The 24,832-nt window shown below is 47.0% G+C and overlaps 1 protein-coding gene across 10 annotated transcripts in view; it reads right to left on the reverse strand.

Annotated features, from left to right (window-relative positions):
- LOC142584832 (uncharacterized) overlaps positions 1 to 21,994 on the reverse strand; it is a 79,553-nt gene extending 57,559 nt beyond the window's left edge. For 2 of the 10 annotated variants that reach the window (XM_075695120.1, XM_075695122.1), the window contains exons 1-2: positions 21,829 to 21,992; positions 1,135 to 1,286 (exon numbers count right to left, since the gene is read on the reverse strand). In XM_075695120.1, coding sequence (XP_075551235.1) covers positions 1,135 to 1,286; positions 21,829 to 21,915 — 239 coding nt within the window. In that variant the 5' untranslated portion in view covers positions 21,916 to 21,992. Of the gene's footprint in view, positions 1 to 1,134; positions 1,287 to 1,877; positions 1,978 to 21,828 lie in introns of those variants that run through there. The other 8 variants (XM_075695124.1, XM_075695121.1, XM_075695118.1 and 5 more) reach the window with 8 other exon arrangements.
- Positions 21,995 to 24,832: the final 2,838 nt, after the last annotated feature.

Here is a 24,832-nt window from a genome sequence, read left to right on the forward strand (position 1 = left end):
ATTTATCGCTCACGGCCAACGCCGCGGACGCCGACGCCGACACCGACGACACCGGCTTTTCTGCGACACGAGCTCCTTAACGCTATCGCGTTAAAAGATGACTTTCCCCGTGATGCATTACCGAAATAATATACTGTTATGAACATTGTAGTATTGCTATGAGCAGGTCATGTAAAACACGGCCATTTGACGGCTTTGATGACACGCATTGTAACAAAAGGGCATCCAGCAACAAACTGTCGATTTCTAAAGCTGATAAAACAGATTTAGAAGAGCGTCACGTGACTTCTGATTTTGTTTTCTAGAAGGCCCGTTGACATGGATATCAAATGAACGAGCTTCGAAAATCTTTCTATTTATTTTTAACGTACCTTACAGCGCCCGATGGACTTTGAGTGAGGGGGGCTTAGTGGAAGTTATATAAACCATACGTGGCAGTATTTTATAAAGAATATACACAGAAAAATGGTAAACAAGTAAATGATGCTACAACTGAGCAGTAGGAGCACTATCAAAAAACTATACATAACGATACATGTGCGGGCTGGGGCAGCGATGAATAAATAAGTAAGTAGCATGCATTCTCTGGAATTATAACCATGTAACGCCTCTAAGATCACCTGGAAGAGAGTGTACTTTACCTTTAGCCTGGGCGAATGAAGGCTTCAGTATTGTAAAGGTAAAGAAGTAAATAAATAAATAAATAAATAAATAAATAAATAAATTCTTGCATACTGCTGACGGTGCGAACAGAAATTAAAGGAGTTAGTTTGTGCTTTCCCTCTATTTTATTTGGAGTTGGTCGTGTGTTTGAAGATCGAAAAATAAAGTATGTCAAGTGCCTTTTTCTTTTGAGGTTCTTCACCCTGTACATAAAATTTTATACTAATTACATTACACTAGTGGGAAACATATTGACAATTACCTTTAAAAACTGTATGAATGCTACAATTTATTACATGCTCATAATTTTTACGCATGAAGAAATTAGTCCAGGGTTTGGCAAAATATCTGCCGAAAGGCACACAATTGCTTTTAGGTATGCGAACACTCGCTACAAACAAAAGAACAATGTACTCAAGTATAGAATTCTGTGACTATGGAGCAACACAAAAACAACCTTATTTCACTCACGTTCGCCAGTCAGCTTTGTAACGAAGCCCAAATTCGAAGTGCGTATCACTGAGATCTTTCTTCCTGTAAAACATACACGTCACAGGGTTGTCGTACATATATGTCGCATAAGTACTTGCGTACACATATATGCTGGATGTGGTATTGATCAGCTGCAAATTATAATAGCGTAATCCATAAGGCAATTGTCAAAAATATTTGCGCAAATCAATAAATAGTACAATGCATCAAAAATGAGCGAATTTTCTTTATTGATGCGAAAGCATCAAGTAACTCATTATGTGAACAAAAATGGCGTCTGTACCAGCGAAACGGCACCTAAGTTCCCATTGGCTGTGACGTCACGTCACGTGAGCGCCTCGAGGAGAGACTTGCTAGCAAGACTTGCTACCGCGCTACCGCACCAGGTGTTGCGTGAAGGAAGAGGCCATGGCCGCTCGACGCGTCAGAGTCGCTCTCGGAAGCCTGTGTTATCCGCGCGTTCCTTGTCCGCTCTCGCTTGCATTGTAGTTTCCCCTCGGTAATTGCTATAATGGAAATTATTGCATAAATATAGAATCAATTTGAAAGGAAGAACGCTGGTAGGAGCGAGTTTCGAACCTACTACCCAAAACTCAGATGCCGAGTGTCTTACCAACTGGGCTAAACCAGCTCTTCTGTTTTCTTTCATGGTATCTATTACGAAAATATAATTCATATCCTTTTTAAACCTTCGTTATACTGATCGCTGTACATCAGCTTACCTGGACATGACTTGCTTGCGCCAGTCTGTAAAATGCCTGTTTCTCCACACTCCAAAACATTATTCAACAAAGTGCATACTGAAATGCCACCTGTGAAAGCCTGCATAAGAAGGACAGCAATTTTTGTATCTTCGACTAACTGTCGTCTTAGTAATGTACCAGAAGCTATAGAACACTGTTTTATTGACTGCAAGGACGCCATTTTGTTTTGGGACGTTCCCCAAAGGACATGGTGTAAACCCTCACAGAATACAATATCTTATGCCACCTAAATGTGAAGATGTGCATTTTTTACATGCTGTTACTTATGGCGCTGCATAGTTCATTGAAAACTCGCATGTTAGATCCGAATGCAGAACCAATTATATCTTCGCAGTTATATTTCATTCAGATTATTTCATAACTGAAAGACATTTGTGTTCAAAGAGACTTCCATACGCTACTGGTATGTATTGTTGATGCAACGTGTCCTTATGCCTCCGTTTTACAGAACTATTATTTAAATAATTGTACTATGAAGTCTTGTGCTTGAAGACGCGGCTATGACTGTTTTGGCTGCTATCGAAATAAGTTACGCAAGCGCGTATTATATTCGTAATAACTACCACGGACTAAACTAGTTTCTCCTTGATAGCAGGACTGTGCACTCTGCTTTATGACATCGTGCTACTTGGACCTAAATTTTGACTTCACCGCTTTTGTCATGCCGTTTTGGCAGTGGAAATTTCGATGCAAGTAGCACGATGTGACAAAGCAGAGTGCACAGGCCTGCTGTCTAGAAGGCATTGCGCGCATTCCGTACCTCTCTCTCACCCCCACTGGGCTTAGCTGCTGAGCGAGCCTGGCGACTTGGTGGTCTCTCCTCGGTCTCTCGTAGCGCAGGACGTCGGTGGCATGCGGTGTTAGCACCACATGCTGCTGCTGCTTGTTGACTCGGGCAGAACGGATCGCTATAGAGTCTGAAGCATCTACGTGTACATTGTAGGCGGCCGCAACCTCGGCGGTAGCGAAACGTGGCCGTCTACGCCAGTACACAGCAGAAGAAGTAAAGGAGAGGAAGAACGTAGCAAAATGATCGAAGAGGCAGAGGCCCGTCGCGGTGATGCCCTCTCGCCTCACGCAACACCTTGCGCGCTATGGCGGCAGCAGGTGTTCCGCTTCGCTCGCTCAGATGTCGGATTACACGAGCGGGCTGAGTTCTTCATCAGGCGCCACATTCAGCCATAGCAGAACGTGTGCACGCGCACTGCCCTGTGTTGGAATTGTATCCGCTTAATGTACTCGACCACGCAGTCCGCTGTGTACGTAGAAAGATTAAAAATAAAAAAAAATAACCCGCGCAAATTGAGCAGCCAAACTCGAAAACATTACTCGCAGCGCAAAACTCGAACGACCGCTCACGACATTAGAGTGTGCAGTAATGCTTTCGCAATCACAACTTGTAAGAAGTGCTTAGGTGTCCGTCTATTCTTCAAAGCCCTCTCAATAGACATAGCTGATTATACTGCTGGGAAATTACCTATTGGCATTACCTAAGGCATTGATAAGAACCGTTATTTAATTGGTAGTGAGTATTCAATAATGCAAAGCCGAAAATACTGAACGCTTATCCTAGTGGCTGTTCGAATACAGTTGATTTAGTTCGGACAGAACGCATCACGTTTTTTGTAACACTTTTAGACTTAGGAAGAAAACTTGCATTGTCCACAAGGTTACTATGAACATTTGCGTTGGAAGCTTATAAAATCAGGCAATATACCGTGCACAATATATTGTGCACATACATGGTAGGGCTATATGTAGAAGCTGAAACGATGCTATATTACACGCCTGAAAGGCAACCCGAAGCTACGATGAAAACAATCACGCAGAAAATCCTCTGCGAGTTGTCTAAGTATGTGTAAGTATTGTGCCACTTGGCCATTGTCCACATGGTTACTATGAACATTTGCGCTGGAAGCTTATAAAATCAGGCAATATACCGTGCACAATATATTGTGCACATACATGGTAGGGCTATATGTAGAAGCTGAAACAATGCTATATTACACGCCTGAAAGGCAACCCGAAGCTACGATGAAAACAATCACGCAGAAAATCCTCTGCGAGTTGTCTAAGTATGTGTAAGTATTGTGCCACTTGGCCATTGTGCCGCGCAGCCCGGTGTCATTATAAACGCTACGAAATCGGATCCGACCAATGTAAACCCTGATAAACCATCATCGGTCGTTATCAACCATATCTAGCATTACCCGATCATTGTCAAATCTTATCAGTCCTTGTCAACCTGGATGTTCAGCGAAGCTGTTGCAAAACCACCACTACATTTGCTAAGAGCGGTATACAATCATTTATTGATGGCTCGGATGCTCATTTCGAGCTTATTTATTGTAACGTATGCTGTTCTGTGTCTTGCATGGGTGATTTTAATGAAAGCAAACACCTGCTAGCTTCACTTTGGGCTTGTAGCCTTTGTGTTACGTGAGTATGAGTCTTTGCTTACGGGGGTATGAGCCATTGTTTAGGAGGGTATGAGCTATTGCATTCGTCTTACGCTACGTATGCATAGGATTCTCGGTGGGTAGTTTTTTCTTGATGATGTACGGCGTGGGATATATCTCCCGACACTTGTTGTCGCCTAGGAGGTGGGCTTTGTTGCATAGCAAGCATCGAGGCTCGCAGCTGTGATTTTGGTTCCGGGTTTGCGGCTCCGTTCCGCCGACATCTTACGTACATCATCAAGAAAAAATTATGCGCCAAGAAGATGGAACAAGAGAAGCTCCAGGCGCAAACCCCGACTCAAGGTAAGCCCCAGGTCACTACCTCAGCACCGAGGCAGAGCAAGGGATGCTACCAGAGTCCAGGCGGGGCAGCAGTCGATAGCGAGATCCAGTTCAAGACCCGGAAAGAGCTCCAGTTCGTGGTCCCGAGGGGGCCGCCAGCAGACTGCAGCCAAGGGGCCTGCTGACCAGGGCCGTGGACCCGCTAACCAGAGCCGGGGACCCTGCCTACCGTCCAAGAACCCCAAGGAACCATGGGGCGAAAAAGAGAAAGAAGACAATACTTTGTCGGTAAGCTTTGGCAGCAAGAGCTCCCAGGCTGAGAAAGATGAGATTAGCTTACGTAGGAAAGAAATAGAGGAGCAGAAGAAAGCAAACATGAGGTTAAAACGATTGCAGAGGGAAACGCGAAATCCGCTGATCGCTCTAAAGACAGAGAAGGGCCCCTTAGAAGCTCCCAAAAAATGCAACACCCAATTCACTCCTCCTGCTCCTGTGCCAGCTAAATCTGGACAGGAGGAAAATTATATGAATGTTGATTTTACGAGACAACCCCCTTCCAAATGCAAGGCGGGGAGACCGACCCGCTGGCGAGCTGGCAAAAGAAAAATGAAACGTGGCAGACGAAAATGGACTAGGAGAACGGAACCATGGAAGCAGGACAGCGGCAGAATGGAGTAGCAACTGCGCTACTACAGGCACAAGTGCCCCAACAGTCTTGCACGATAGACGCCCTAAGCGCGTCGATGAATAGCTTAGGCACGACAATAGCTAAGCTGTGCGAAATAATCGAGCAATAGAAGCGATTCTTAATATAAATGAATAAATGTTCGGCTAAGAAAAATGCCTCGATATTCTGCCAGTGGAATCGTAGGCGATACCAGAGGAAAAGAGCGTTGCTGAAACAATACCTCGAGCTACAACAGGAAGCACCCGTAGCTATAGACATGCAGGAAACGGGTAAGGCCTCTGTTAGATTATCGGGTTACAAAAGCTAAGACAGCGGCAAGGGGGATAAAGGCCGAATGGCCACCTTGGTAAAACAAAACATTGCAACCGTAGTCCATGATAGTCCATAGTCTTCTGTGCCCTGAGCGAGGCAAAGGCTGTTCTCGCTGAGATTATCACAGGAGAGAAAAATAGAGATAGCATATTCCTGCTTAATGTGTACAGCACACCCATGAAGGAGAAAATGAAATTTATTACTTTATTCCGCAAAGCACTCAAGGCCGCAGATGGGAGACCTCTCATCATTATGGGAGGCTTCAACGCGGCTCACGAGGGATGGGGATATACATACAGAGGCCCCAAAGGTAGACGCATTTGGGAGGAGATACATACTGACCCATATGTCCCTACGCGCACAGGCAACAAGTATAACTAAGGACACCGCACCCGACCTCACGATAAGCCATATGGTGGGAACAGTAACGCGGAGAAGCACAGGACAAAATATAGGCAGCGAGCAGTTTATTATTTCGCTCAAGCTAGTAAAAGGCGTCAAGACTCGCATCATCAAGCAGCCGAAATTAATGGAGTGGGATAAATTCAGAGAGATAATAAAGTAGGCCTCACTGCCGGGCGATATCTACAATAGCGACGAGTGGACACACCTCTTTAAAACACGCATAGGGCAAGCGACTACAACCGTAGAAGATGAGAACGCACCCCCAGCCCTACACAGGAAACTGCTGCACATGTGGAGTCGAAAGAGTAACCTGGAGAAAATACTCCAGGCACGAAGATGGAAGAGGAATATCAGGCGCGAACTAGTCAGACTCAACAAAGAAATCGGAACATATGCTATTAAGCTCAACGAGCAGAATTGGTACAGCAAGTGCGATGAGATGGAAGGCTGTATGAGTCTCTCCAAAACCTGGAGCCTTCTCATACATCTCATCGCCATCGCAAATAAAAAATGCGAGCTAGTGTAAACCACGTGAGAGCGAGGCATGGCTTCGTAGGCACAGTAGACGAGCTCATTAGCGAGCTCCAAGATACATAGCTTGGAAAAGTAAAGAGCGAGGTGTTTAAGTACTACGAGGGACTTCCCAACCCTGATCCTGATGCCGCCATCACCACGACAAAGGTTAGAGCAGAGCTTAATAACCTCGGAAAGAGATCGGCCCCGATCCTGACGGGATAACGAACACAGCTCTCGGGAATCTAGACGATTAGTCCATCATCGCCCTAACCAAATACATTAACCAAGTGTGTGAGAAAGGAGAACTCCCAAAGACGTAGAAACAGGCGGACGTAGTCCTTATTGCAAAGCCAGGCAAAGTACCCGGCTTGAACAACATACGACCAATCCCTCTCACCTCGTTTGTAGGGAAAGTTATCGAGCATTTTGTTAAAACGAGACTGACCAGGTGACAACAGGGCGATCCCAGGTCTCGAACTCACCAAGGCAATTGACAAAGTTAGCCACAAGGCTATCTTGGCACGTATTGAAGAGGTAGGTGTGGTACATAGGGCATATGCATTCATCAAAGACTTTCTCTCACAGAGGGCGGCGAATATAAAATTTCTGGATGTAATGTCCCCTCCCATCACACTTGGGAGCCAGGGGACCTCGCAAGGGTCGGTGCTTCACCCTTCCTACTCAACAAAGCGATGGAGGTCTCTCGGTGGAACTCAATAAGATTAAATAGATAGAGTTTAGCATGTACACGGATGATATCAACATCAGGGTTAACAGTGGGAGTGACGCAGCCATCCAACTTAAGCTACAGATAGCGGTGAATATGCTGGAAGAGTACGCGGCCAGCAGAGGATTGGCACGCTCGCCACAGAAATCAGAGCTATTAATCATTGAGCCAAAACGTCAAAGGGAAACCCTGGGAGTAGCGCACCCATCAATGTTTTCGTAAATGGAACTGAGGTTCCCAAGATGGAGGAAATCAGAATTCTGGGCCTGAATATCCAGAGAAATGGATACAACCTCATGACAATCAGGAAGTTAGAAGGATACGTGGCGCAGGTCACGGGGATCTTTAGGAAAATTGCACTCAAAGGCAGGGGCCCCAAAAAGAACAGCCTTCTCAGACTCATGCAAGCCTTTATTACCTGCCGAATAGCGTATGCCACACCGTATCTTGTGTTTAAACAACAAGAAAAAGATAAAATAGATGCGATCATTAGGAAGAGCGTTGAGAGAGCCCTAGGGCTCCTAGACTCGACCTCGACATACCTCTTTCTCAAAATGGGGGTTCACAACAGGCTAGCTTAGCTCACTGTGGCAGTACGAATGTCTCAGTGGCAAAGATTAAGCCACTCCAAAACAGGCAGAAAAATCATGAAATGGGAGGAATCCAATGCGACATGGGTGCCCCGACTGACAAGAAGGACATTCCGTTGGACGTGCGTAAATGCTTCCAAATTGCCCGCCTACCTAAAAATATGCATCCTATCTACAACAAAGAGAGGAGAGCTCACAGGACTAAGGCTCTAGTAAATCATCTAAAAAACACATCGGCGCACAAAGTATCATACGTGGACGCCGCTTGCGGCAGAGACGGGGCTGCAGTATCGACGGTGGTTAATGGCGACGGGTGCGTTTAGACTGCGTGCTCCAGGTGTACGAGGGCCGCCTGTACAGCTGAGGAGGTTGCAGTAGCGCTCGCTTGTCCGGGTAAAAAAGCAGGAGTCATAATATGCGATAGAAAATTAGCGGTCCGAAATTTTAGCAAAGGGAGAATCTCGGAAGAGGCCCTCCGAATTCTACTTAAAACCCTCCTAGGAGGGACATAAGCTTTATTTGGGTTCCGGCCCACCATGAGGTCCCAGGTAACGAAGCCGCTCAAGAGCTCTCCCGAGCACTCTGCCACCGGGAAACTCTAGAGCAGCTAGTTCCATGGATCAAAGATAACATCATCACGTAGAGGGAAATCGTAGATCATTACAAAACCGAAAGAAAGAAGAATTTTTCCACCTCCACATCTGTCTCTTTCTCTGGAGGACGCTCGCATTTGGCGGCGCCTCCAGAGAAACAATTATGCATCACCATATTGCATCTACTTAACTCAGACGAGGGACTCCAACGACGCCCTCTGCAAAATTTGTAAGGAGAAAGGCGCGCTAGACCATGTGATATGGGAGTGTGCTGGCTCCCCAGGGGCCAAGGAAAAGATAGACAGTAGAGAAGCCTGGGAGGCCTTGCTCCAGAGCGATGCTGAATACGACGAGCGTCGAGCAATCGCCTAGCCGTTGAGGCCGGGAAGACTCACCGCCCTCAGCGCGCGGGGACTTCTTCGTCCTCCCCTCCCCCCCCCCCTTGCCTGCATGTAGCTAAGAGGCGGGCACCTTAGCTTGGTGGAATAATAAAGCTTTCACTCAATCAATCAATCTCGTTGGGTAGGCATAGTGCTACGGGCTTTTTTTATTGGCCGTTATCGGTCAGCCGTAGGCACAGTCATGTAGGTCGAATGCAGAGCAGCAAAGCAGACCCAGCCAAATTCAATCGTGACCTGTTGCGCCGATGCGTCTATCCTCTTCCTCTTCAATGGACAAATTGCCGGAGTAATGTTCGAGCTCTTCATTACAATGGCCCTGGAAAACGAAAGTTGCCATCCTGGTGAATTATGGCGAAGATACAATGAGAGTATCGTAGTAAGGTTTGAGACGGCTCATTTGTACGGTGTCCCCACGGCGACCGCACATGTCGTCAGATCGTTTGAGAGGCTCGATCCCGTAGTTGACTGTCGACGTACGTCCGACGATGCGGTAGGGCCCATGGTATTGAGCCAGAAGCTTGGACGAAAGACCCGGGACGTGGGATAGAATCCACTACAATATTGTGGATAGAATCCACAATATTGTGGTGGTTAAGTCATTGTCGTGTCTATTCTGTTAGTGTGCTCGATCTTTCGTTGTGAAAATGCGAGCAAGTTGCCTGCACTCTTCTGCGCACTTGGCGAGTTCAGAAATGGGCCGGCATTTGGAGGCGTCGGGTTGGTACGGTAGTAACGTGTCCCACGTGCACGATGGTTAGCGTTCATACAACAGAAATAATGGGGAGAAGCCAGTGGTAGCTTGCCTTGCGGTGTTAAAAGCATACGTCAGAAAAGAAGAACTATGTCCCAGTTGGAATGGTCAGACACGCCGTACGTAGTGAGCATTTTGCCAAGAGTGCGGTTGAGGCGGCCAGTTAACCAGTTAGTTCGCGGGTGGTAGGTCGTCACAATGCAGTGAATTGCGTGACACTTGGCAACGAGTGCTTCGACGCTTTCGGACAGAAACACAGAAACACGCCATCTGGTACTGAGAAGTTCATGCAGTGCAAAGTGCCGAAGCAAGAATTGCGTTTAACAAAGAACGCAACATTACGTGCTGTAGCGGCAGGAAGGGCTGCTTTCTCCGCATAGCGTTGGAGGTGGTCGACGCCAGCGATGATCCCTCTGTTGCCACAGGTGGAGAATGGGAGTGGGCCCTAAAGGTCGATGCCGACGCTGCCCGAAAGACGGTCTGGACAAGGCAGGGGTTAAAGTGAGCTGGTGGAACTCCGAGGAGGCGCCTTGCATTGCTAGCAAGCGGTGCAACGACGAATGTTCTTGCGCACAAAGTTCTACATTCGACGCGAATAAAAGCTCTGCCTCAACCTCGTATATGTCGTTAACGTGCCGGCATGAGCACTCTGTGAGTCGGCGTGAAAAGCAGTACAGATATCGGAACACATGTGACGCAGTGCAACAAGGAGCCTCACTCGACCGTAATACATATAGTTCGGGCGGTAAAGCATATTTTCGGGCACAGCAATATGAGTGGCTTGACGGTGTAGCGCTCGGCAACGCGAAGCGGCAATTGGAGTGGTGAGGATGTTAAGGTGCTAATAATCAATGAAACTTTGCGCTGCTACGACGGCATAGAATCGAAGTCGAGCGCCGAGGCCGAGAAAGCGCCAAGTGCTAGTGGATACCGAGAGGGTGGATCCATGTAAGTGCGCATGCGGCCAGATCTGTATACCACTTGTATGTCATACTCTTGCAGCCGATCTTCCCAGCGGCCAAGGTGGCCGGAGTGATCTTTTAGGGATGACAACCAGCAGTGAGCGTGATGGTCCGTGATGACGTAGAAAGGACGGTCATAGAGGCATAGGATCGGAACTTCGTGAGCGAGCACACGATCGCCAGACATTCTTTTTCTGTGACAGAATACGTGGCCTCGCCCTTTGTGAGTGAGCAACTCGCGTAGGCGACATCATATTCTGCATAGTCAGGTTTGAGTTGCGCAAGTACCTCACCGAGGACGACACCACTGATGTCTGTATGTACTTCCGTAGGAGCCTGGGGTATCGGAGGAGATGTTAACATGTGGCGGAGAGTGGGGAAGGCGACATCACAGTCAGGGGACCAACTGGCTGGAGATGTCGATGTCAGCTCTTACAAGGGTCGTCAAAGGTGTAATAATGGTGGCAAAATTGCGCCCAAAGCGACAGAAATATGCAAAGAGCCCAATAAAACTTCGAAAGGTATTCAGCGACGTCGTTTTCAAGAAGTCGGTAAAAGCACATAGTTTCGTGGGGTTGGCAAGGACACCGTCTCTGGATAGAACGTGGCCAAGACAGAAAGTTTACGGGCGGCAAAGCGACGCTGCTTGATGTTCAGCTGGAGGCCATCAGTCTTGAAGCACGTGATAACCTAGTGGAGACAGGTGAGATGAGTAAAACAAAATTCGGGGAAAATATGACGATATCATCCATATATCGTAACAAGACGTTGCACTTTAAGCCATAGCGGATACTGTCCATCATGGGCTCAAATTTGACAGGGGCATTACGGACACCGAACGGCATGGAAATATATTCATATAACGCGTCAGGTGTCAAGAATGCAGTCTTAGGGTGATCACATGAGGTCACAGGAACCTGCCAAGAGCTACAGCATAGGTCTAACTACGAGAAGTATTCAGGACCATGCAAGCAATCAAGAGCGTCGTCAATACATGACAAGGGCTAGACATCCTTTCGGTTAATTTTGTTGAGACGACGGTAATCAATGCAGAATCGAAGAGTCGTCTTTCTTTCGCACGAGCACAACTGACGAGCACGGAAATGACACGCATGCTGAAGCCACGTTCAAGCATGTCATCCACCTTGTGGTTGATAAGCCGCCGTTCTGCTGATCAGACACGATATGGGCGTTGCCGTAGCGGAGGTTGTGATCCAGTGTCGATACTGTGTGTGACAGTGTATGGCCCAAGGTATGTCTGGTACAATCGAAGGAAGGGCGAAACTGGTAAGTAGAGGCAGAAGCCGCCCGCGGTGTTCTGTGGCGGTTACTCGTGGGCAGTCGGAAGGTGACGTAATGGCGGCGAGCGGGGTGGCAGAAGCGGAACCAGGAACTTCCAGTGACTAAAGAAGGTCAATGACATAGACATTACCGAGAGACTCGTGCCGAAGAAGAGTGAGTGGGCAGACAAGCAGATTGTAGACTAGCATCGTTGTGGTACCAGAGGTTACGTCGAGAACAGCAGATGGAAGTGACAGAAGAGTGCGCAGAATAAACTGTAATGACAGCGTGAACAGGACAGGAGATTGGTGCACAGATGAACACGACAAAGCGATGAGCACCACACTTTCTGGAGGCGTGTCAGTATCAGTGGCTGCAGCAATCTTTTGTGGAGCGGCAACATCATGAAGCTGATACACCGGTATCCAATAGGCAATGTAGCGACTCATTTGACCTTTACTTCTGTAATGTTTTGCGGCAATAGCGGCAGCCTTCGGCATTGCGACAAGCTTGCAGCTCTTGCCTTCGGAGCTGCAGTACTTAGTTTCCCTCAATTGAAGGAGGACAGCGGCACAATGACGATATCGATCAGAGACTCGGTGAAGGAGAACGACGAGCGCTAAAATTCTGACGAACGTTCCAAAGGTCCGGTGGCCAGTTCGGACCCGGATCACGGTGGGCTGCAGTCTGGTGCGGTTCAGTGACGACGTCCGAACGCGGCAAGCGGCGGCGACAGAGCCGTGCCACATGTCCCGCGAGGCCGCAGGCGAAGCATATCGGCCGATTGTCCCGCGTGCGCCAGGGATGTTGCGGCCGGACGTACTGAGGATACATTACTGAGGAGATGGTAGGGCTGAAAGGCGGTGGCATCGAATAGGGCAGCTGTGGCATTGAGTAGGGGCGCATCGTTAGTCGAAGACGCAACGCGACTTCAGCGCACGTCAGAAGTGCGGTAACACGTCAGCAGATTGCACTGCGCACGGAGCAGTGCAACCTGCTCGCTGATGGCCTCCTTCAGGGCCGAGGACAAAGGTTGACAAGGCTTCTGGGTGAGAGGAACCAGAGAGAGCTGGCGCGACACTTCTTCACGAATGAATCCTTTGATATTGGTCAACGTAGAGCCGTCATGAGTGTGTCCGGGAGCATGTGCCAAGCTCGAAAGGGATGCCACTTGAGGAACAATATGGCAGGCGAACGCTCGCTGCCTCCGTAATTCGTCAAAGCTTTGGAAGTAGGTGACGACAGCTAGCATGGTGGTAGGATTATTGCCCAGGAGCATCTGGAAATAATCATCTTCAGTGCCCTTGAGGATCTGCTTTATCTGGTTTTCCTCAGTCATGGTTCGTCTTACAAGGTTGCATATATCGATTACATCCTCATTATAGCTGGGGAAGTTCTCACCTGGCTGTTGTGCGCGTTGGCGGAGGCGTTGTTCGGTTCGAAGCTTTATCACAGCAGCTCGGCCAAATAGATGCACAAAGACAGTCTTAAACTCAGTGTATATCGCAAAGGTTGCCTCCTGGTCGCGAAACCACGGGTTGACGAGGTCGACTAGATGAAAAATAAGGCGGGGGAGCCAGGCCGCACGTCCCATTTGTCCCATTTGTTATGGTTGCTCACCCGTTCATACGACGAAAGCCAGTCGTCAACGTTAGTGTCGACAGTGCCACTGAACACAGCTAGGTCATGTTCCCGAACGGGACCGCAGGTGACTGGACTCGTTGACGAAGTGGGTCGCTCACCGACGTTGTCTGGCATGGTGGTGGCGTCAGTGCCGGGATGAGTGTGGCTCCGGAGTTCCAGGGCAATGCTGTAGGGCGTTCAGCACCTACATCAATTTCTACTAGCTTCATTGGCGGTTATCGCGAAGACATAGACACAGTCACCTAGAGTCGAGCGCCGAGCAGCCGAGTAGACCCAGCCAAAAACAAGCGCGAGCTGCTGCACAGAGGCGTCCGTCCTCTTTCTCTTCAGCAGACAAGCGACAGGGACGAGGAGCGTTGCTTGAGCTCTTCATAACAATAGAAATGCTTACGCATTTAAAACCAAGAGTTTTGAAGCGAAGAAGCTTGAAACCAGTGGCACAGTTCAAGGAAAATTTTTTTCGCTTTACGATTGTACCCGGAGCTACCACATACGTGTCCTTCATGGTTACGTCTACCTGCGGTGTATGACGCGAATAGCTTTAAAATGTTCTTGCATAAAAATGGGTAGATTTATAATATTTCCAGTCTGTGGTCGCAATTAGACTATTTTGAGCAGGATAGAGGGCAGCAGCGACACAGGCTAGAAGCGCGCTAAGGGTAGAGCTAACCCAGAACAAGGCGGTAGAGAAGATCATAGCTGAACTAGGGATTCTGGAAAGCACTGGTATCGATGCTTCGACAAGAGCGCCGCGAAGAGAGCTGATTATGAAGCTGGAAATCTGCAGAGAACAAGCAACACAACGCAGTGACCTTCACGTCAATTATTACCATCCAAAAATACCGCGAACTTGGCACAGAGAAAGCCGTTACGCCACCAGCGAACGGTTACGTTAGGATAGTCGTTGCGGGCACCGCGATATCGTAACCAGCTTACCAACGTAATTATGAGAAACGGCGTTATCTTCTATGTGGATGTGAACGTAAAATAACCTCTAGTATGAGAGACATTAGGTGCAGAGGCCCGAGTGCAGATTACCCGCCTACCGGGAAAGCAGTCCGGGATCAGAGAGCGAAGCCCAAAGAACACATGTGGCACACATTGGAAATACGAAACCGCTTCATGTTAATGGCAGAGTAATTGACATGCTGCAGGGGCGCGGATAAGGAATCGCGAAGAAAGTTGCCAAATCTATCGGCACATTCAGGGCAGTTCCAGGGAACGTTATACTCGCGTTTTGCAGTTTCCCGATGTTGAAATGTAGTGGCTTTAAATAGAAAGGGCAGTGCCAGTGGTAAACACATAGCTTTGGACGCAAGGTAAAAGCGTTGACATCAACCAAAAACTGCTTCGGGTAGTGAGCAACACGTTAGGTAGCGTTTGGCTTTGGCGGTACGGCATCGGAGAGCGGGACGGCAAGCAGATTCTTTAGGTGGACTCGAGGAATTAAACTTCACCGACAATTATGATACACCCTAATGCATTATCCTCATGTTTATTATGATTTGCCTGTTCTTTCTTAATGAGGTGCTTTTATGGGCTCTGAGTGTTTTTTTGTCCTTTTCTCTGCAAGATGGTTTCCATAAAACCTTCTAAAGTGAAAGATGATGAATGCCAACAATCCCACAGCTGCAGACCCACACAACCAAGAATTTTCAAACAAGTCAGAACTAACTATCGGTAGCTAACCACACACTTTCCCTCGATATCCAATTCTAATAGTATCTCACGTGAAAATAAATCATATTCCATCTTCCATTCATTCTCTCGTTACCTGAAATATGCTTATTAGAACAGTTATCTGCTACGTTGGTAATGTGCATCGAATTGGTCTTTTGCATAGTTATGTTTGTTAGTCAAATTCATTTCTCCCTTTTTATATATTATCCCTTGTCTTCATCTTCTATAGTTCCTGTTTTGTCTTGGCCTCCCTGTGCATTGTGTTCTCTTTAAAATTATGTAAAATTTTTTAAACTAGAGGGGCCCCTCACAGTTTCTATCATTGAGACACCTTATCTTGATGCTCATTCTGTATTTTGCCCAAACGTAGGATTCAAGTGCGAAAAATTATCCTCTTGCTTTTTGAAAGCAGGTAACTACTTCACTTTTCTTTTTAAACTTCTGTTTCCGCTCGCGACGACTTCACGCAGCGCTGCTTTTGCAGCATGCACGTTACAAGTAATAATGAAATATGTAATTAAATCATGTTAGGTATTTGTGGAACTAATTGCGGTGCTTAGTTCCACGTCTAGTGTGCTCAACGTTAAGGCGGCGCATGGTACGGTATTGTATGATGAACTTTATTCACTTCCTGAAGATCAACCCTTATGTTGACCCTGGCGGCTCTCATGTCGGGACATATATTATTTAGGAGCTAAAAGAAAATTATAAAAGAAAGTTGTGTGGGGACAGTAAGGTTTAATCTTACTGCCGTATCGTGGTTATTCTGGACGGCCTGTACTTGATCTAAAGGAATCGCACTGTGAAGGACTCGTCCCCACTAGTCTCGTTCCTTGTCATAGTCTCCGAAAGACACAGGACGCTGCCTAAGCATATGATCCAGAGTAATGGTGCCATTACACTTCTCAAAACTGATTGACACCTCTATTTCTGGATATAGCTTGTGTATGAAGTTTGCGCTCGGATGAGTTTTTGTCTGTAACATTCTCAGAGTCACCCCTTGAGCTCTATTGAGCTTAACTGGTGGCATTGGGAATTCCCTTCTGTTACCTAGTAATGCTTCGTAATTTCATTATATGTTCGTAATTGGTCCCTGTTCTCCTCCTGTGTATTATTGGGGTCCCTGTCGCGTAGTGCACGTATAGTAAGTCCTCGTGCAGCTTCCGTTAGTCATCTCGCTTAAATCTTTCTGAGATGGATCGACAGACCCCGTGTGTGCAGGAAACCAGTGGATATCGATTCCTTCGCTCTCCAACTCACCGATCTGCTGGGCAGCTCTTTTGACAACAAAGCCTTTGGAAAGCTCTCTAATAGCCATCTTAGAGTGACTGTAAAATAGCGTCCGCTTATTATTCCTTCAAGCCTATGCTATCGCTAGTTGTTCCGGGACTGTCGTGCCTTCAGTCATGATTGTAATAGCAGCCCGATTGAGACCATCTGCACATACTACTACTGCCGTAAACGCTTTCTTTTCTCTGACCCATGCAGCATCTACAAAAGCCGCCTGTTCTCTGTCGTGTTCTATCTCTTGTAGGGGAGCTTTGGCCCTTGCCTTTCGTTTTTCCAGGCTTTGCACCGGGTGCATATTTCTGGGGAAAGGAGTCGTCTTGATTATCTTTCTTATGCTATCTTTTAGTTCTACTTTGTCTTCACCTGAAATTTTGGATTAGGCTGTGCACTACGTTACCTCTTTGAGTATTGCTCTAGCTGACCTCGTTCCAGAGAGGCTCTCTGCAAGTTATTTGCTGTAAAAAATTTAAATTTTGGGGTTTTACGTTCCAAAACCACTTTCTGATCATGGGGCATGCCGTAGTGGAGGTCTCCGGAGATTTGGACCACCTGGGGTTCTTTGAGGTGCACCTAAATCTAAGTACTCGGGTGTTTTTGCATTTCGCCCCCACCGAAATGCGGCCGCCGTGGCCGGGATTCGATCCCGCAACCTCGTGCTCAACAGCCCAACACCATAACGACTGAGCAACCACGGGGGTGGGTAATTTGCTGAGCTTCAACTATCACGGCTATTGTGTTGCGGAGTCCCACTTTCCCTAATTTATCATATTGCGTGTGAATGGGGGTAACCCCACTATTGTGTTGACAAGCCTTTTAATTAATCTGTTCAGCTTGTTTAGCTCTGTCTGTGTCCAATTGAGCATCCCAGCTACATAGGAGAAGTGACACAAGGCGAAAGCGTGGACCAGTCTCATGGCGCTCTTCCCTTCTAAACATCTGTGTAGTGATTCTCCTTAGCAACCTTACTCCCTCCTCAGTCTTGCTTTTGATGTGTCGCATTGTTCTTCCGTTTGTCCCGCTGGCTTCCAGGTGTAACCCTAACACTCTAATGGATTCTGCTTGCTTAATAGATTCGCCTAACTTCGTGGTTAGTGCTAACCTGGGCTCTTCCTCAAAAACATATCCTCTCGGTTTTCTAGTCGTTCTTCTGTTATTGAGTACAAGGAGTTCACACTTATAAGCAGAGAATTTGAGTCCTATGTCTTTTAGAATGAACTCTACCTCATAAATGCTCTTCTGAAGTCTGCTTTCCGCCTGTCCCATACTCTCTTCAGCGGCCCATATAGTCATATCGCCTGCATAAATGGCGAAGTGAATGCCCCCTATCCATTTTAATCCCTTTAACACTTTTGACTTGGACAGGTTGAAAAACATAGGTGGCAAGACCGACCCTTGCGGGGTCCCTCTATCACCGAGATCCATCTTCTTTGATTTAATATTGCCTAATCAAAGGTGAGCTGAACGAGTGCAAGATAGGCTTTGACCACTTCATAGACTTTTATGCCCAATCTCAGTATGGAAATGACTTCAAATAATGCTCTATCTTTAATTCTGTCAAAAGCTTTTTCGACATCCAACTCCAAGAGAGCTCGAGTGTTCTTTGGTTTGGCTAATAGCAGTTGATGTTTTATTAACAACATGGCATCTTGTTTTGACAAGCCTGGTCTGAAATCAATCAGATTATACGGTAGGATGTCAGTGTGCTCCACATATTTCGTTAAATTGTTCAATATGACATGGTCCATTGTCTTCCCTCGACATGATGTTAACGAAAATGGCCTGAGGTTATCGAAGTTGATTTGTTTGCCTGGCTTTAGTATTAGGATAGTACTACTGGCCGTCCACCATTCTTCTGCATATAGCCCATCTTTCCATAATTCGTTATTCTATGCGGTCAGATATTTTATTGATTCGTCGTCCAATTTCTTAAGCAATCCGTTAGCGATGCCAGTCGGGCCCGCTGCTGACCTAGTATTCAAATCATATAGTGACGTGCGTACCTCACTTTCAGTTAATCCTGATCCATGTAGTAGCATTCTACGCCTAAGTAATCGGGATAACTTACATCCTGATCCTCTTTCCTGAGAGGCAAGTACTTAGCTGCCAATCGCTCCATTAGGCTTTCTGCGCTTGCAGTCTGACTTTCCTGGTATACCAGCTTCGCCAGTGCCGTACGTCTATTCGATTTAGTGCCTTTTTCATTGAGCAGATGTCTGAGCAGACTCCAATTGTCTCCAAGTTTTATCCTTCCATCTACACATTTACGCACCTCATCCCATTCTTCTTTCTGTAAATATCGTTCGTGCTGCTCAATATCCCTACTGAGCCGAGCAATTCGTTTCCTCAATCTTCTGTTTAAGTATTGGTAATTCAATCTTTGTAAAATCAATTCCTTGGCTTCGATCAAATGCGTCAACCTACTGTAAATTTGTTAGACCCCTTCCTGTCTCTATAGCCTTAGTCGCTGCATTCAAGTCGTCCCTAAGCTGAGCAGCCCACTCTGGTAGTCTGCTGTGGTCCTTTCTATCTGTGTATGCTCTGTCTTTTCTGATTTTTCTAAATTGATCCCAGTGTGTTTAAACGGAATGGTTTACCTACGCCTCCATAGTTTCAACCATTACGTGTACCATATAATGGTCCCTCCCTAGATCTGCGCCTGAGTTGATCCAGTCTGCCCTGGGTAAGATATAAGTGAATGGTAAGCCCGGTGTAGTGTCTCTGCACGTGAAAGTGCCATACCTAGTAGGCCTAAATTCGTGGCGAGATGCCAGGTTTCTTCCCCTTTCTTACTACTCCAGCGGTAACCTCAAGATTGTTGTGGGGCGTTGAAGTGCCCTCCTATTATGAGGGGCGCAGTTTTGACTACCCCAATGGCCTTATTAAAAATTGATTTGAAGCTTTGGCTAATCTCTCCGGATCTGCTATATATAATGAGGCAGCAGAAGCTTTGCGCTTTACTTCTGCGCCTTTTTAGGACCATTTCAACCAATATGTATTCAATTTTTCTCTCTCCTACTTTCAAATCATGCTCTATGTAGAGAATTTTCTTGTCAATCAGGGTGGCAATTCCTCTGCCCGGCTCCTTGGCTTTGCGTACCGAGTTAAAGCCGGAATGCGTGATCTCCTCCACTAGCGTTTCCTCCAGCATTATGAATTTAGACCTATTTTCAACCGTTTTGATTATCTGAGCTAGTGAAGCTCTTTCCTGCTGAAATCTTCTGCAGTTCTACTGCCGCACACTAAGGCTCTTTCTGCTATCCATTATTATTGCCGTTACCACCTGACTTGCTACCCTGTCACTGTTCTCTTGACTGTACCACCGACCGCTCCTGGGAGTGTTCTAGCGCTTTTGGCTTGCGAGGGCATATATTCCTCATCCTCTCCTTGGGCCTCTAGCTCTTTCAGCCTTTTCTCGGCCATTAACTTCCACTTCCATGTTTTATGCACCTTAAGGTTAACGCTGTCTACCGTGTCCTTTAGGTCCCCTAATCGCATTCCTAATCTCTTCCAGAACTGAGCGCATCGATTTAACCTCCGGAACTACAGATCTCGTTTTGGGCGCCGCTGTGCCTTCTTCCTCTTGGATGTTACTGCTGCTCCCTGGCTTAGCTATTTCCACGCTGCCGCTTTCGGGCCTCAATGATCTGTTCATTTGCTGCATCATCTTAAGTTCTTCATTTGCTTTCTTTCAGCTGTTCTACTCTGGCATAATTGCTTTGTTCCTGCGAGGTCATTGCACCTGTGTCTTTCACAGTACGTTTGACTTTCTCGGGCCAGGTCGCTCCTGGCTCATTTTTCTTCGTTGCCTTCAGCTCTTGCTTCTCGAAGCGCACCTGCGCCTCCCGAGACTTGGAATGGATTCTTCCCCTTGATGTTGAACGCTGTCTTGATCTTGATGGGTTTCTTGAGCGTGGGTGCCTGCCGGCGCCCGAAGGGGTTTCCTTTGTCAGTTGGGCCGATTCCATCACGGTCTCCACTTTGGAGCGCTGTCTTCTTTTTACTCTCACTACATATGGTACTTGGAAACGCTGCTTGCAAGTCGTGCCACCTGTGGGCTGATATTCGCCGCAGAACTTGTATTTGCGAGAGAAGATATGATCCTACCCTGGGTCTTGCATACCACATCCCCTGCACTGCACAATATCAGGTGGGGCGCAAACGTCTGAACAATGTCCAGTACGTCCACATGCGTAACATACCTCAAATTTCTTCCTCTACAGATACCACCTGACGAGGATTGACCCATATTTGATGAAATTGGGCGCCCCGAATCCTCTGAATATCACAATAACCGAGACGGCAGCTTTGATACGTTGTGTAGCCAACGCCGTTGTGTTGTATTCAAGCACAATCGTCTTTTGTGATCACACATTGTCTGTCATTGAGGTTCACTCTTCTAATAACCCCCTTGCGCGTATTGTGCTGGGTTGTTTCATAAACGCTCACTTCATATTCCTCGTCCATGACAGTAATGGCCTTGATTCTCACACGCCTTTCGGCATGATCGGAGTCCGATGCATAAACCACCACGATATTCTGCGTGAAGTTGGGCGAGACGATGTCTTCCTTCGCTTGGTCTGCTGTAAGTCTGGTCACCTCACCGATTGCTTCTCCAATAGCTGTACTAACCTTGTTCAGGTTGAGGCCTCCACGAGGCCTAAGGATGATATGCCTGTGCTCCTCCGGCAGTTTCGGCATCCTTGAGGCCTTCACAATCCGGCGCTTCAGCTTGTCGGCACCGGCACCGCCTTGGTTGGCGATCATCTTTCTCCACCAGCTCCCCAGGTCCTTTTCGCAGAGCGCGATCTTCAGTTGGTGACCACCTGCCAACCCTTTCTGTCATCGCCGTCTTCCATCTCTGAGGAGAGTTCGTCGTCCATACGTATATCAGCCATGCCGGCTTGTCGGGCTCGCTAGACTTACGTCGCGTTAGGCCCAGCTTGGCGCCCATGTGCGATGCACAGAAAAAGGGAGATTAAAGTCCAAAAAATGCTGGCCCACCTTGTACAAAGCTATCCACCGATTAGTGTTAACCTATCTAATTCGGTGATGAGCTAGAATGTGTGGTCCTGCCAAAATTATCTGCAGAATCATTCAAAAAGGCGGAACCAATATTAGGCACGTCTGCTCTCTTCTGATTTTTCTTGTTGCTTTCAAGCTTCAACATTTGCTTTGGTTTAAAAATATAACCAGCTATACGTGAATTCTCATTTTGAAATTAGTGGGTTCAGTGAACGCTCTTCGCTTCCTTTGCTTGGATCTATAGTCTGACCTGTTATTTAGTGGCAATGAAGTAAAATGCAAGGGAAACTAAGCGAATACACTTACATCAAGAAGATCTTCAAAGGTAGCAGGTCCAGATTCAACTCTGGCTACAAAGAGCGCTACAATTATTAGGAGCTTCGCACGGTACATGCTCGCAGAAATTGGAACTGTCAGTCTTAAGCAAGAATATGTACCGCTGCATATATATGTTCTACGCACCTGTTGAATATAGGAAGATAGCAAGCCCAGCAAACTCATTGTATTTCTTCACAACATGCTCTTTCGCCCTATTATGTTTCCCCATTTCCATATGCTCCTGTCCCAAATATAGAAAGCTTTCTTAACATCTTAACCGTCTTCAGTATAGTTCGGAAAGCTGGTATTTTCCTGAACAGTTAAGTTGAAAGAACCAGTTTCTCATAACAGAGTTGATTTATGCTTGAGGGCATGAGCGAACAAAGAGCGTTGGCGAATTATTTTTGAGCAAGCTTTCAGCAAGTGCGCGGTAGCCTTGTATTCTATACTGGGCAAGAGGAAAAGGAGAATAGTAGTTAATATTTATGGTGAGGAGCTTAAAATTAGAATTCGCTCTCTGGCTTTGTTCCTCACAGTCATATATATATTCATGAATACTGTTGTGGGAAGCTGACACAGCTCAAATAGTGAACTCGGAACTGAGGTGTTCTGGAGGATGTGTCGAGTTTGGCGAAATTCAGGGTCTTCACGAGCTCTGGCGGCGCCCCAAGATGAAAGAACTAATGGTACAGATACAATATTGGTCCGTTGGCACGCCTCTAGTTTTACTGGTTTATCTAGTTTCACTCTCGGTGCCTATCATCTCTTGGGCCGTGCCCCATGGCTGGTCGACAAATTGGGGCTCATGTGATCATACGGTCAGTGCATGGTGTGGAGATACGCGACTCTCACGCACCCCCTGATATGTTTTTCCACATAACTCCCGCCTCCTGTAATCCGGCTTCGCCGCGTGGCCTGATGCCCACGGCAGTCGGTCTGGTTGAAGCGCAGTGCGACATATGGCGCAAGGGTTGCGCTGCTAACGCCACCAAACGGGGGGTTACTTGGGTGCGGAAAGGAGAAGGCGCTTCCTCTTTGGTTCATGATCGCCAAGCTGCGCGGACGTTCCGCACGTGCGCTGATCCATGCTTCTGCGAGACCGTCTCGCGAGGACTCGTTCGAACGCGCCATCGTTCACGTGACCGTACGCGCGAGCGACCAGGCGTTGGTGCCCAGCATGGGGTGAACATATTCGCTCGCTATCCAGTCACGGTGAGTCGGGCTCCCGCGATTTGTCGCGCGCCCATCGGCATGTTTTCTGGATAGCAACTCGGCTAGCAGGCACCAGTCTATGAAAGGTGCAATAAATGCCCTTGTGGTTGTTTGCAATACTATGTTGTCGTTCCTTTGTCCCAAGAGCATGGGTGAGGATCCCACAATGGATGGTCCCTTCTTTCACTTGTTTGTCGCTCCACGAGTGCCTCACATGCCCAAGGAAGTTATAAAATAAATGTATTGGTACAACATTATTAGTCCCTTTAGTGTCTTTTAGAAGCATTTTAATGTTGACAAGATTTACAATAACGCGTATTAGACAACATTGCAATTCATACCACGAGGGAACGCTGCGATGGTGTCATCAGCTGGCGAGCATGGCGCCTAAGCTGAGAGTGTGAAAAATCTGAAAGGCCTCGTGTAAGCAAACTTGTAAAACTAACTTGCAATGCATGACGTAGTAATGAGGCTAAAGCATGAGCACTATTTCTCGGACACTTCTGTTCCTCCGTGAGCAACTTTTCTGTGCACACCTTAAGGCTGCAATAATTTCGGTGAACTTACAGATCGCAACGCGCACCAAATGTTCGACGGCGTAATGCTGCGGAAACAACTTGTCCGGTGCTGCTTCTGTGAGCTCGCGGAGTTCTCCCACTAAGCGCGACCGCAAGCATAACCAATATTACATACAGTATGCAAAAGAAAGACAGCTATACCGCTACGATGCGAAAATGAAGTAGCCCCGACGATGGACCTTGCAACCAACACAGTTAAGGAGATCTAAACAAACTGCAGATAAGTATATTTCTACGGTTTGATATACATCATATTAATATTTCTTAGATTAGGTCACTGTCGTAATAACGAACTGTATGTCCTCCAGTTTAAAATGCGCTGAGAGGACAATGTGTCTTCTTGCTTGCACATGCCCGTGGGCCCGCGAACGTATGGGAGTGACGGCGTTTGCCAGAGCTTCCAATACAAGCCACTCCCCTCAGTAGGCGTATGCTATAGGCAACAATCATGGTGGAAAATGAGCTCGCACCACATGCGGCAAAAAAAAGTATTGGTTGGACTGCCATGCGTCTGCTCTTCAAATGAATGAATTAGTAGCCTTCTTGGAGAGGCATCCAAACCTAGCCAGGCCGTGCAGCGAATTATCCGGGCGCTTCAAGGGCCAATAGCGGGATAAACTGGGGGGGAGAGCTGAAGGAGAATTTCAAGGAGCGTGCCCCGCAAAGTAGAGTGCGGCAAGTTGGCGGCGGCATTGGTCCGAAGTCAATGCACCAATCAAGCGGAATGCAGTCGTTGTGACAGCAGCTGCCATGTCAGTTACGCTGCTATTATAGTTATTCCAAGAAAAAGACGCTGTTGTTATCGCTCTGCGTTATGCTCACAATGAAATATCGCCTTATTCGGTAATTCAATAAATGTTGACTAACTGCGGCACCATAGTGTCACAGATGCTTTTAGTAGTTTTTAATCATGTTAAATGCGTTTCAGAGAACAACTTACCACAGTTGTTTTCGCGAGTATCCTTTTAATTTGAAGCTTTTCAGCGTACCACATTATTAGACACGTTTTGTCCTTAGTTTAAGTAGCACAGTTGGTGGAAAGCTACCAGGGCTCTAAGGGAGGTTTCTGTCGTTGATTGTTCCTGACTGTGTCATGGGATTGGGACCTTCACTGTTGCTGAAGGACTCCACACTGGTGAGTGCAGTGCTGTGTATGCAGTTTAATTTTGTTTGTTTAATCTCTAGCATTAAAGTGCAATCCA

The sequence above is a fragment of the Dermacentor variabilis genome, chromosome 6 (genome assembly GCF_050947875.1).
Source record: "Dermacentor variabilis isolate Ectoservices chromosome 6, ASM5094787v1, whole genome shotgun sequence".
Classification (NCBI taxonomy): domain Eukaryota; kingdom Metazoa; phylum Arthropoda; class Arachnida; order Ixodida; family Ixodidae; genus Dermacentor; species Dermacentor variabilis.